Source organism: Myripristis murdjan, chromosome 16, assembly GCF_902150065.1.
Source record: "Myripristis murdjan chromosome 16, fMyrMur1.1, whole genome shotgun sequence".
NCBI classification, from domain to species: Eukaryota; Metazoa; Chordata; class Actinopteri; order Holocentriformes; family Holocentridae; genus Myripristis; species Myripristis murdjan.
This window is the reverse complement of record NC_043995.1, coordinates 14,821,681-14,835,564: the sequence shown is the minus strand read 5'-3', so window position 1 is coordinate 14,835,564 and position 13,884 is coordinate 14,821,681. Positions and strand designations below refer to the sequence as shown.

Sequence of the window (13,884 nt, the reverse complement as noted above, 5' to 3'; positions counted from 1 at the left end):
AGATGAGATGGTGCAGGGGTGGAGGTGGGTCACGGAACAGAGAAGAGAGAGAACATTTTTAAAAGTTTGACAGCTTAGAAGTGATTGGCAAAAGGCGAGCGTGTCGGGTTGTGATTGGTTGAAGACAGGAATGAGCAGGTGGCGCTTAGAGATAGCAGGAAACTGTGCTTGTGACTTAAAAATGAGACACTAAATTGACATAGTGGATGTGCATGCTCCACCCTACCCGCTCTGATTGGCTAGTAATCGTTGCCTTCAGTAAAGAGTAAGGATTAGCCAATCAGAGGCAGAGTAGGAGTGGGTCTTCCTGTGACATGCATGTCCAGTATGTCTCTGCCTGACTTTGAAGGTGTGCACGAGGAGATTGACTTCCTGACTGACTTTGGCTAAGCTTCATGAGCTGAGGCAGCAATGTGTCTCTGCAAGCTGCTCATAACGACTCTTTGAAAACTGTTAGAGTCTTGGGCAATGCTATTATCATTTAAATTATGTTTACACTTTTGTTTTACTCACCTCAACACCAAACACTGCTTTTTTGGAAGATTTACACACCACGTGTCCTTGTAATGGATTAATGGTAATTGTGTGGAGGGGCGCCAGTCAAAGGTAAGCTCAGGAAGAACAGAAGTTAAAGTAAGGGCGAATGTGTTACAAACAAGAGGACACTATTGGTCAAAGTTATCAAAAAAACACCAATGATGCATGTCATACATCAATACAAACAATATTGTAGCACTAATTTACTCTAAGAAAAGTGACTACCACAGCTATTTCTTTTGCTTCTTTGGATTTTAGGATTGTTTCCTTGGGGCAGACCTGAACTTCATTATCTGACTTCTCCACAAACACACCTACGCAAAGTTTAGGAATTTGAAATGGATGTTTGGATCACCCCACGCCTAAGATCTTTCCTCAGATGTAGGGGAAGTCTGTGGTATGGATCATAAACTAGTCTTACATGTATATCCCTCTGAGACCACCCACCCAGTGTTTGACGTTTTCCCAAATTGGGAAACATGGAGGACATGACCTCTGTACTTCTTCCATCCCCCTCCCCCCTGATATCCTCCTCCTGATTTCTCCTCATTAGATGTTTTGTTGTTGTAAAGCGAGGACAGAAAACTGAGATTTGATAAGATCAGATCTGCATTTAGAGTTACACCACGGTCTGGTTCCAACACTTACATGATCATCATACTGGAATTATTTGTTTTACGCTTTCTTCTCCCTCTTGTCCTTTTCCTCTTCCTAATCTCTCCCTAATCTGCTGAAAACATATGATACATTAACAATGTGTTTAGATCTGCACTTCAGTTAACTAGAAACGCCTTGTTAGTGTTGGATGCATTCCTCATCAAAACAAACTGTCACCTTTAGCCACGAGCTAATGTGCTTAAGATATTTTTAGATTAGGCATGAGACAGATATCTGTATATTTTTTTCAGTAATGTGTCTTGTAAAGAAATAACAAAGCATCACAATATAACTTTGATTCCAAAAGTAGAATAGGTCATTATAATAATGTCAGTGGAAGACAGAAAGATGTGGAAGGGACAAAATCAGATGTGATACAGAGGACAGAAAAGGGATTGTGGGTGTCTGGCTGTGTGTAATGCTAAGAGGAACAGACGAAATTGTGATGTTGGTGACGGCTAATCTGGTCTAGGGTCAGCACTGAAGGCCAGCAGCAAAGTTTGGCTGAGAGCGGGAGGGCTATATATCATGAGCCTAACTCTGACACACACTCACACACATACACACACACACACACACACACACACACACACAGGAGCAGGCAGTGAGAAATCACATCTGTCCACTTCTGGGAGAAACACAGGCACACACATTGATGTGGATGTACATACATGGATGTATGTACATGCAGCCAATGCACACACACACGCACACACACACACACACACACACACACACACACGGACAAAGAAAAATCTGATTGCTCACTTTCCTCCAGCTTTCTCTCATAAATTTCATAAACTTCAAGCTTCACCCCCAACATTGAATTGCTGATTCAGTCGCTGCTTTGTGCCCCTGCAGCCCTGAACCAGTTTGTGACTCCAAGAGAAATTTCTTCCTCTCGAACAAGAGGTTTCTGTCTATTATAGCAGCTATTTAAATCTCTCTTTTTTTTGCATTTTGCTTCATTGTGCCATGGTCTGCCTCAAGGTTTGGCATAGAAACCCGTCATAGTCATTTTGCAACAAGCTGAAACAGCGTATTCCAGCCTCACCTCACCTGACTGTGTTTGGAGCCCAACTCAAACAACAAAGTCTGTCAGCGACAACCAGCACTCAACTTGTGTCTTTTGCATTCATTTTCAGAGATGGACACTAACTAAGTACATTTACTCACATGCTATACTATAATATTTTGACTTACTTGCACTTAAATTGAGTATTTCCATTTTGGGAGATTATACTTTTACTACATTTCATGGAAATATTGTTCTTTAAACTGCACTACGTTTATCTGATGACTGCAGCTACTAGCTACCATGCAGAATAACGTTTTACAAAATATAAAATATGATGCATTGTTAGAGTTTAAACCAGTAAAAAAGTATATGGTGTAGTTAGAGCTACAATATTAAAATACTTCTTAAAGGTTAATGCATCAATAATTTAACACAGTTTGAAAGGCAGTCTTTATCACTTTTACATCTCATACTTAAAGCACATTTTACTGCTAATACTTATATTGAGCTAACATTGTAAGTTCAGGACTTTTAGTGGATATTTTATGTATTATGATATTGCTCCTTTTACTTAAGTAAAGTACCCAACTTAAGTAAAAGTACCCAACACACACATGCACACATTTCATGCATGACATTTTCGCATCAAAGTGTTCTTTAGCAGATCCAGAAACAATGTAAGGGTTGAATTATATGCAGATGGTAGAGGTCATGTGACAACTCCAGCCATGTGACACTATGGGACATGTGAAATGACTGATTGACTTTTCATCTTTAGAATACCTTTGTAGTATTAAATCTCAATCAATAGAGTTATAGAAGTGCATTGTGATTGTTATAGGTTTCCTGCCTTGTGTGAAAGGGAATAGCACCAATTTCAAAAGTATTTGTGCCTCTCTACCGGATAGACAGCCCAGTTTAATGAAAAGATCATCCTATTCCTTCATTAATGAGGAATTAAAGTCATATTGCTACCTCAAGGGCAGGCGTCACCAGTTAGCGGACTCTGGTCCAGATCCAGACGGTTCTGTCAAACAGTTTGTAAACTTTTTATAGAGTTGTGGTTATTTAAATCACTCGACAATCTCAGCTAATCAAAATGATTGCGCAGTAAATGTAGAAAAAAGAGAAAAAGAAAAATGCCAAAGATGTGTTAAGGAATAAATTCGTATTAGTTCAGAATAATTACTTTGTTTTTCATCCAGTAAAAATGCTGTGTTTTTGTTCTGCCTAATGTTGTCTGAGTTTTGCAACAGACACTTTACTGATGAATGCTCAGGATAAAGACCTTGTTCAGATGAGGACTGAAGTGAGCAGTGTTTTATTTTCATTTCTATTTTTAAGGGGAAACTCATTTTGATACTTTTTTTTATGTGTGTGTAGGCCTGCTTTTTTGTTGTTGTTGTTTTTTCTTACTTTTATACTGTGTCTATTGCAAGAATGGCTGGGAAATTTTACTTATTTTACTTATTTTAATTGTATTTTATTGCATCATATATGTATATACACATATGAACTCTCAATGCTATGCACATACAGGCCTACAGATCACAAGAAAAGTTAAAATATGATGCCTTGGACTTTTGCCGAGGAGGGACTCTGAGTAGCTGGACCTGCTAAAATTTTAATAGAATACTCCTGCTGTAGGGTATGTGCATATGGTTGTATTTTGTTTATGCTACAATGACATTTAATAGAGAATGCAATTTTGTTGCATGCTGATGATATGAGGTAACCAGGAAATGTGTATTCTATAACTTTATTCAGTTACAGTACATTAAATGAGCCTAATGTCCTGTAAACAAAGTGCCTGGCTGTAATGCATTTTAATTACATGGTGTGGCCCTTCAGGACTTATGGAAGTAAGAGAATATAAATAAGTATCCTAAAGATGTTCATGATAGCATGTGATGATATTTGTACAGAAGTAGGATGAATTTAAACAGTAAAATAGGCAGTGGCACCGATCACATGACAGGATATAAGTCATGTAAGTCAGCTTTAATAGATGAAATGCCACAACACTGACATGGTGCTGGAACAAATGCTAAAGACATAACTGGTGCTGTTTTTCCCCCTGCTGGAATACAGTATATGCACAGTAATGCCACAGTAGTCTGGCCCACTGTGCATTTTGTTCGCTGCAGGATGGGGGGGGGGGTGGGGGGTGGGGATCAATGGAGTGCAGAGGAGATTGAGAACAGAAAGCAGGGCGACTTCGACGGCAGTGAACTGTCTAAGAGCAACACACACTCCAACTCGGGCTCCTAGCAGTCAAACTGAAATATCAGACTGTACTTTTTTAGCAGCTCGGCGATAGTGAAGCGATTCATCTGGAGATATTATGTTCCCTTAATCTGGATCCATATTCATGCCGTACAATTTATAGCAGAAATAATTATCTCGGAACAAATGAACCTCATACATTTTATGCTGTACAACTCGGCCAGTATATTATGAAACTGTAAAACAGAAATACAGCAACAGACTCAAATTAATTGCACTTGTCTTGTAGCTCATCATACCGTGTGCGCCGGTCTTCAGAGGTATTCAGCGTTACTGTGCGTGAGCGTCTCCATGACGACGGGCCCAGGTTGTCATAGCACTTTGTTGATGTCCTTGAGTGCGCAGCCATGTGTCCGACTTGGACAAAGTGTTTCTGAGCGTTGTTTCAAATGACTCAACCCTGTAAGGCTCTCTTAATTGATGTTATTGGACTTGCTAGCAAATAGCCCTTATATTTCCTCTGACTATGCCACAGCTCTGGCACACTCTGCATGTACAGGGAAAGATGTGACGGTAGTTTTGATATAATAACAAAAGAAATTATTGTTACGCTCAGTTAGCCTCTTTGCTGCTGCCAAACAGGTCGGTTCGGTTTTTCCATGTCATCTTGATAGGACTGCTGACATTTATACCCCCAGATACACACACACACAGACACACACACACAGAGCAGGTCCAGTAAAAGACTTTTATCAGTGGGACCTGTCCTCCAATTCACCACTGTGTCAAATTTTGGCAAAGATGTTTTCTATCATCTGCCTTATAATATGCATACAATATGCTAGGCCTGCACAGACATATGCAAACACACTCACACATATTGTCTTTCTTTTGTTCTCTCCACACACCCACCCACCCACACATACACACACACACACACACACACAGCCCATGGTCAAGGACATGTTTCCCTCAAGACTTTTTTCAAAGGCTTTAACAGCATCAAACTGATATTTATCATATCACATGGTTTCATGGCCAGAGAAATATTTGTCTTTTATTTGCCTCTGGATTACAATGTGTTATGCTCAGATATGCATCCATGCGCTTTATGTGCTTGGCAAGTTGTGCGTGTGTGTGTGCGTGTGTGTGTGTTACGCTCAGATACGCATCTCTGCTTTACAATGCTTGGCAGTAGCAGAAAGCAAGTCCATCCAGAGATTTCTCTGTCTGTAGGCACACTAGCTTTATGCATGTGTGTGTGAGTGTGTGCGTGTGTGTTTGTGTCTTTTGGCGATCAAGAAATTGGACACACTTGTTGAATTTTAAAGGCATTGACTTCTTCTAGCTGTTAGATCATAGAGAGGGAGAGTGTTTGTGTGTGTTATAGAGAAAAAAAAGGCATCAAGAGAAAGAAAGAAGGAGAGCCAGAAAGAGGCTAAGCGAGATAAAGAGTAATGGGGTGGAGGCATTAGCAGAGAGATAGGGAGAGAGGAGAGAGAGAGAGGGAGAAATAAAGAGAGAAAATGAGAAAAAAAATAGATGAGCATGCTTATTTCTCAGCGCGGTCGAATGTTTATTCTCCTTCTGTGTTTTTATGTTCCAGGGTCCTGCTGGTACCAAAGGCGATAAGGGGGAGAGAGTAAGTCCTTCCACTCACATACCTCATCCACTGTTTAGAACAAATCAAGTTTTACTGCTCCATTTTGCAGTGGAAATATTGTTATTTTGCTGAAGGTGTGAAACTCTGACAATTACTCACCAGTGCCTCACACCCGCGTTTAGAAGAAACTGAATTACCTCAACACTCTCCCTCCTTCCCCAGCTCTCCACTATCAACATTACACTCTTTCCCATTCTAGCTCTCTATCTCTGTCTCTCTCTCTCTCTCTCTCTCCTTCTCTGGCCCACCCTCGACCTCATTTAGAGCAAACTAAAATTAAATCAGCGTTCATGGTTCAAATGTGCAGCGCAGCAGGGGTGTGGGTTTTGCTGACACAGTAGTCAGATCATCACCGCCGAGGGCTTGAGAGACACGCCGGCCCGCCGACATGAAGCGCACCTGTAATTCCCGTTTCCGCCTCATTTTGTCAACTGTTGGCGACATTTGTGCCTCGCTGCACTTAATTTTCCCCTTTGGAAGGCTCAACATGAAAGCTTCCGAAAAACATATGACACAGGAGTTTTGCCTCAGTGTTTGTGTGGGATGGCCCAGTTGTGAGAGTCTGGCCGGTGGTGGTGTGGGAGTGTGCGGCTGCCTTGTCACAGCAGCTGTTTAGCAGCCTCAGTCAAATGTAGCCACTCATATCCTGAGGGACTTCACCCTTTGAAACCTCAGCACAGTGGCTTGATTTCTTTCAAAAAGGCAATGAGCAACAAATGGCCTGATAGTTTACTAGAAATTAGCAAAAGGTTACAAGAAAATGGCAAAAAGACAAAGAGAATGACCTTAAAATTAAAAAAAAGAGAGAGAGAGAAAAAATAGGAGAAAATTATTAGAAAACTATTAAAAACCACACAGCAAATGCCTGGAAAACTATAGTTATATTATATTATATATAATATATATAATTAATTAGTATCATTTTACATTTAAAATTATGTTATAGAAAAATGTATTTTTTATTTTCAGGACTTGCTTAATTTCAGGTTATTTTCTTGTAATTTACCATTTACTTCTTGTTCATTTTTGGGGTAATTTCTTGTTAACTTGCTCATTGCCATTTTTGAAAGAAATCCAGTGAATCTGCTGAGGTTTCAATGCAAACACAAGACAAGTAAACATTTGGTGAAACATTGAGGGGTACACTTAAAGTATCGTAAGAGTTTTTGTTCCAAAGATACTTTTAATTCTTTACTGAGGATTTCATATCACATGATGAGCAGCCCACATGACTAAAGGCTAGACTGTCGGCTTGTGAAACATGGGGCTGGTTCTCACTGCAGGTCAAACTAAAATCAGTGAGATATTCTTGAATTGTATTGGCTATTGGCTGTATTGTAAAACTATATAGCAGGCCAACGCAAACTCAGCCCCGGCCAACAGTCAGTTCAATCATCGGCTCATATTAAACTTACTGTGTCTTACCATAACATGAATAAACTAACAGCTAAACTAAACGGTTGCGTTACATTAAGTTAACTACCTTGGCCTCCACACTCAGCCCCATTTTTGAAATCCTGTTGATTTTTTGCTGCAGTTAACATGAGCATAAAGTTAACACCAACAGTAAGCCAGTTGTAGATATATTTTGGATTTAATCCGATTTGAATTAAATACACAGCTCATGTTGTACAATTACAGTTAGTAACATAGATTTTGTAGGGTAGATTTTTTTTTCCAGAGGACATTGTTCCCTCAGTTAAACAACTCATTGCTATGGTAAATAATATAACTTGTTTATTTGATAGGGATAGAGCATATTTATGAACATTAGTATAAAATACAAGATGTAAAGATCTGTAGTCCATAGATTTTGCAGTGAGTGATACACACAATACAGTAATGAGGAAGGGTTGTATTGTTACCCCCACTGACTTCACCAACTTCTAATATTGTTGGAAATAAACCTTGGCAGGAGATCATTGGTCTACAGGGAAACATGTGAGTGAAAATTAGCACCTCCCTGTCATGCAGGTGTGCCTCTTTGTTACGTTTGTGACATTTAACAGCACACTGGTTTTCAATTTGGTCTTGATGCATTTCCCTGTACGCACACAGAATAATGTCAGCCGTCAGCTGCGGGGGGAAAAAAAACAAAACAACCAAGGCGTATTGTTAGTTATGTAGTCGAAACACCAAGGGGAAGCACACTGTGATGCAACATGATTATCCTGAAACAATATTTATTATTAGATTAGGATTCTGATTTGATTATGTATGGTAGAGATGCTCTCACTGCTTTGCTGTCAGACGTCTTGGTGTGTATGAATGGAGCCAGCATCAGAGTGTAGAATAAAGGTGGAGTCCCCTCATTATAAAACACCCACACAGACCAATTTGTCATCCGCTGCCTTCGTGTTCCTGTGGTCGCTCCAATATACCAGCAGCATCGGCCCGTGGTGTGGTGGCACTTTGTGTGTGCATGTTTTTGTAATATCAGATCTTAACAGTGCTGTGTTTGATCTTCAGGGTGATGTACAATCCCAGGCTGCAGTGCGGGCCATTGCACGGCAAGTGTGTGAGCAGCTCATCCAGAGTGAGTGGCATGTTTCTCTTTGTCTCACCACTTTAATCTTCTGTTCTCTGTTCTCCGGTCCTCTTCACACCGTGCTGCTGCTGATGAAAGGACTTAGATTATATCGACACCCTCATAAACATCTGGCCCTTTCTCTTGAAAAACATGAAGAAACATGTTTTTATGGTCAAGTTTGTGTTAAACTTCACATCTCAGTACGTTCACTGACCTCCCACCTCTTGAGGCTCTTATCAAGGTTTTCTGATAATGAGCAAAGGAGAAACACAAACTAAAAAGTGTCCTCAAAGACATAAAAAGATGAATCTTCTCATTCCAACCTTTTCTTCTTCTCTCTCTTTCAGGTCACCTGTCTCGTTACAACTCCATCCTGAACCAGATCCCGAGCCAAGCGGCCGTGTCGATCCGAACGGTGCCAGGACCACCTGGAGAGCCGGGCAGGAGGGGGGGCCCAGGGCCTCAGGGAGAGCAAGGCCCGCCCGGCAGGCCAGGCTTCCCTGGCACCAACGGCCAGAACGGACGACCGGGAGAGAGAGGTGAAAAAGAGGGGAGGGAGGGAGAGATGTTGGCATTTTTTAATGGTACATGTACAGATAAGTAGTACAAACCCAGCCTGTCAGCTTAATTAGTATTGAAATATACAGAGGATACAGAACGATAAGACCACTGGCTCATTCCATGAAGTAGACTGAGTTAAATCAAGTGAAAGATATGATCCCTTGTTGATTTGAGACATTAAAACTTATTAATGAAAAGAAGAGGACAGGTTTAAAAACTAGAGAGCGAGAGAGAGAGACATGGGCAAGTACACTTAAGAAAATCTAAACATATATAAGTCACTCCCACAGTCATGTACACACACTTGAACTCTGCAGCCTGAACACACTAACACAGCCAGCGGGTTTATCAGTCCTTCACTGTTCCAGCACAAACAAAGAAACTACACTTCTGAGTTGTGTCTAGACACTCTAACTGCATGCTGTATGGATAATGGCATCAGAAGATTTGGAGAAACATCTAAGTCCTGTTCAAACAGCCATTACCGGAATGAGCGGGCACCAGTCAGCACTCGGTCACTGTGAAGAGTTTGACGCTGTTTCACGCTGGATTTTAAGATGACTCATGCAATCGACGAAGAAGAAAATCCAGTATGCACATGCTGTATGTTTAAGTACGACTTTCTAGCAAAGCAATAAATATTTGGAGCCGTAACTGAATAGAGAAAGGTTTACCACTTTGTGTGTGTGAGTCAGAGTGTGATGGGAATGTGTAGCTGGTAAGAGCGCTGCAGTTGTACTGTAAACAAAGATGTGAAGCCGAGTGTTGCTGTTCCCTGTTGAACAACGGCCAGGGGCTTTATAATGTGAAAAGGACAGGATAGAAACTGGACGAGAGAGAAGCAATAGTGCCTCGCTCCCCTTTGGCGCTTCACTCTGTCTACTTGTTTGGTCCTTTCCTCAGACAAACTCACAGTTGGGGTTAGGGCTCCCTCGAGGATCAGTCCGGTCCAAAAAGACAGTAACTCCAATATCCATGAGGTCATTTCTCCTGCCACAGTCCTTTACAAGAGAAACAGTCTTTATGAGCATAACCGGCTCATTTCTTCATCCCTAAAGCACGCAACCCACACAGAGCCCCACATACCGAATTACCCTGCACAGAGAGCGAGAGGAGAGCGGAGAATAGTCAGCCACTGTGGGGAAATGTCCAACATGGACTCTTCTCTAAATCAGTGGTTCAGACCTTCTCGTCCTCTGGACCCCTCTCATTCATCCCAATATCATTTGTAGTGTGCAGCCACCAACACACACATAACTTTTTTTTTATTGTTTTACACAGCGGACTGAAACTAGAGTAGTCAAATATTGCAGGATTACAAGATCTACGGCACGTCAAAGAAAATTGGGCACATTATTATAAAGGCAGATGGTCCTGTCTCCACTCTTGTAAAACATACGCACTAGACTATTTTCATAGAGGGCTGACACCAGACACGCCAGGAAGGAAGCGGTGGTCTCAAAGAAACCGGCTGCTCAGACAAATGAGCAGGCTCTGTTTTCCAGTAAAATAGACAAACTGTAGATGCTACATGTGATATTATCCTGAGCAGAGAGGGAGAGAGAGAGAGAGAGAGAGAGAGGGAGAGACTATGGCTAGACAAGTCAGTCACCGCAGAGAAAATATCACTGCATAAGGCTGCCATTATAGAGTTTCACCTCCTCAGCTCTGCCGGTCCCGGTGGTGGGATCTTTTGTTCAAACCCACAGAGCTTTATTTTAAATTCTAGCTGAGATTTCCAAAGTTACCAAATATGTCCTGCTGAATTACGCGGAAATGTGTACAAGGATGCACAAGACATGTAAATATGTTCTATTGGATGTAGTGATGCAAAAAGCAGATACAGAATATGTATGTGGCATTGCTGTTTTTTGAGGACGAGCAGAAATTTAAGGGAAAACCTGAGTTTTAAGAGTTAAAAGTCTGATGGAAAATGGTGTCTCCTGTCATGGTTCTGCATTTATGGACCGCTTATGGACTTTTTGTAGATTGAGTTCTGCTCTGTGTGTCCCTCATGTTTTCCTGTTGCTTTGCCCTGCTCACCTGCTGCTATCGTTCTCATTCTTTCACCTGTGCCTTGTTAGTTTAGTTCCTTTGGTCTCCACCCCTTCTGCTCTTTATCCTATCCCGTTTCTCCAGGGTTTTCCCTCCATTTTTCTGTCCCTGCCTCCTCATCGACTGCATCGCTTCTCTCTAATAAGTTCCTTGTGTATTTATACCCGCGTGTTTCCAGTTGTTCCTTGTCAGTTCGGCATTAATGTTCCCTTGCGTTGCAGCTGTCATGTTCAGCGCCTTGTGTTTTTGTTTTTTTTTTTTGTTTTGTTTTGTTTTTTTGGCCAGTAAATTTATTTTGCCTACATCTACCTGTTAGCGGGAATCTGTAAATAAATAGTTACTTTTTTCAGTTCCTGTGCCTGCCTGTTTTGCTCCTGCGTTTAATTGGGACCACCTACCTGCTGCAACTGTGACAACTCACTAATGATCACTGCCTTTAATACATTGTTGTGCTATCTCTGTGTGCACAACACAAAATGTGGTATGCACAATAGCCATATAGAGGGGCAAAAGTCCAAATCAGCATAATGAAAATAACAAGTCCCCTCCTGCAGAGCTGCACCACTGGACAGAGACAAAGAACAGGCTGATCATGGGATTTGTCACAGATTTTTTTTTTTTTTTTAGGTTGTTCAGTTTGACATTATTTATCCAGTACACTCTATACAAAAGTGTGCAATGCAATACCAGTTTTGGGACAGCAAGTAAACCGTCAAGGAGTTAGAATGTGCAAAATACCACAAACGCCATAACAAAGTGAGATATTTCTGTGAGCTTGATGTTTATTCCTTGTCACTGTGTTTCCATGCAGGACTCCCAGGAGAGAAGGGAGAGAGGGGGAGTTCAGGGGTTGGACATCAGGGACCCCGAGGACCATCCGGACCCCCAGGTAAGAAACACACACTCGGCTATGAGTTTGATAAGTATGTTCAGTATAATCCATACACCATTCTTCCTCATCACTCGTTACTCAAATAACTTGTCAAGGCACTGTAGGTTCTTTCAGATAGTAAAATGCAGCATTTTTCTACAGCTGAATGTTTTTGGTGTTTAAATAAGTAACGCTCAACTGTCCTTTCAAAGTGTTTCCTCTGAATGAAAACTGTTCAAATGTAAGAACTGAAGAGCACGGGGACCTAATGTGTTTTGTATTTACTTTGCTCGGTTGAATCTCTGTCGAAGAAAAGCAACCAGACATTTTAGTTAATGAATGTAATTCTTCATATTGATTTCTGTGTGCACTGCGGAGTCAAGCTTCATCTTATGAAAACACATCAGTGCAGGAATTTTCTGTGTACTGTTGTGCGATCAATACTTACAGAACAAGTGGACAAAACTGCCCGGAAACTTTTCTATGATCATGTAACTGGGATATATTGAAAAAAATCGTTTTCTTCATTTCAAAACAAAGAACAGGACATGGTAGTGCTCTCAGCCGCTATCCACTGTGCTTCGGCGGGAATATTTGTGGGATGATAATTTTAGCGCTTGGCAAATGAAAACCCTCAAAATATTGATTTCATATTTCTGCTGACTGCTAAAGTGAGTCCTGATGGAGCAGTTTCTACTGTGTAAACAGAAAACAGAGCTCTCTGGTTAAAGGGAAATACCGCTACATTTCATCTCAGCTCAGTTATGTGTTATTTGTACGGCTGACCTCAGGACGTTCGCTGCTGTTTGCCGGATCCAGAAATGACAAGCAGAAGTCTGCAGCACCATAATTTTTTTATGTTTCTGCAACAGAGAGGATTTAAGACAGATGGAAAAGGTGATGGTGACAATACCTAGGATGATCCAGGGTACATTTTCTTCCCACCTTCCCTTCTCTCTCTCTCTCCTACCTCTCCTCTCAGAGCTCGTCCAGGTGTCACGCTGCTGTAAGGCCTGGACTCGTTCCACTGACTGTGTATTGACGGCTCATTTTGTGGGCTCAGACATTTTTATTTTTCACAAACTCTCTATGAACTTGTACTCCATCCTTAGGCCTACCAGGTGAAGGAAGGACGGGCAGTCAGGGCCCCCCAGGCAGGCCCGGTAGCCAGGGGACGCCGGGGAGACCGGGGACTCCAGGTTCCACAGGACCCGCCGGCCCACCAGGCTACTGTGACCAGAACTCCTGTCTGGGATACAACGTCGGAGGTAAGCGTCACTCACACACCTCCAGCATTTAGCGCAGTGTGGGGACCTCCAGGGGTCCTTGAGAAGTTTGGAGGAGGCTCGTCAGCAAAATGAAGCATAACAATTTAATTAACTTCAAACCAAAACAAAACAAAAATGCACGAGTGTTTATTTCAACATTATGTGTCTCACCACATAGAATCGATTTGCCAGCGTTCAGCTGAAATCCAAATTTAACCTCTTGAGCTCTGTTGCTTCCATCGGCGGCTCCATCATCATAAATACATGCTTCACCACTGAGATTCAAACCCACAAAGCTTTATTTTAAATTCTATTAGCGATGCCAAAGTTTCCAAAGACACCATGTTTATCCTGCTGAATCACAGGGACATCTCGATATTTTCTGTTTGATGTGATGCTGCAGCCACAAAACAATGGCATCTTGGATTTGGATATTTCTCTCAGTATAACTGTGATGTAGCTTCAGTGACATTGTCGCACAATGTGGAAACAAATGTT

The 13,884-nt window shown here is 41.5% G+C and overlaps 1 protein-coding gene across 1 annotated transcript in view; it reads left to right on the top strand.

Annotated features, from left to right (window-relative positions):
• Positions 1-13,884, top strand: part of col14a1a (collagen, type XIV, alpha 1a) — a 156,137-nt gene that overhangs the window by 136,627 nt on the left and 5,626 nt on the right. The window contains exons 42-46 of the mRNA XM_030072096.1: positions 6,045-6,080; positions 8,571-8,637; positions 8,979-9,170; positions 12,059-12,136; positions 13,231-13,386. Of these exons, the coding sequence (XP_029927956.1) occupies positions 6,045-6,080; positions 8,571-8,637; positions 8,979-9,170; positions 12,059-12,136; positions 13,231-13,386 (529 nt within the window). The remainder of the gene's footprint in view (positions 1-6,044; positions 6,081-8,570; positions 8,638-8,978; positions 9,171-12,058; positions 12,137-13,230; positions 13,387-13,884) is intronic.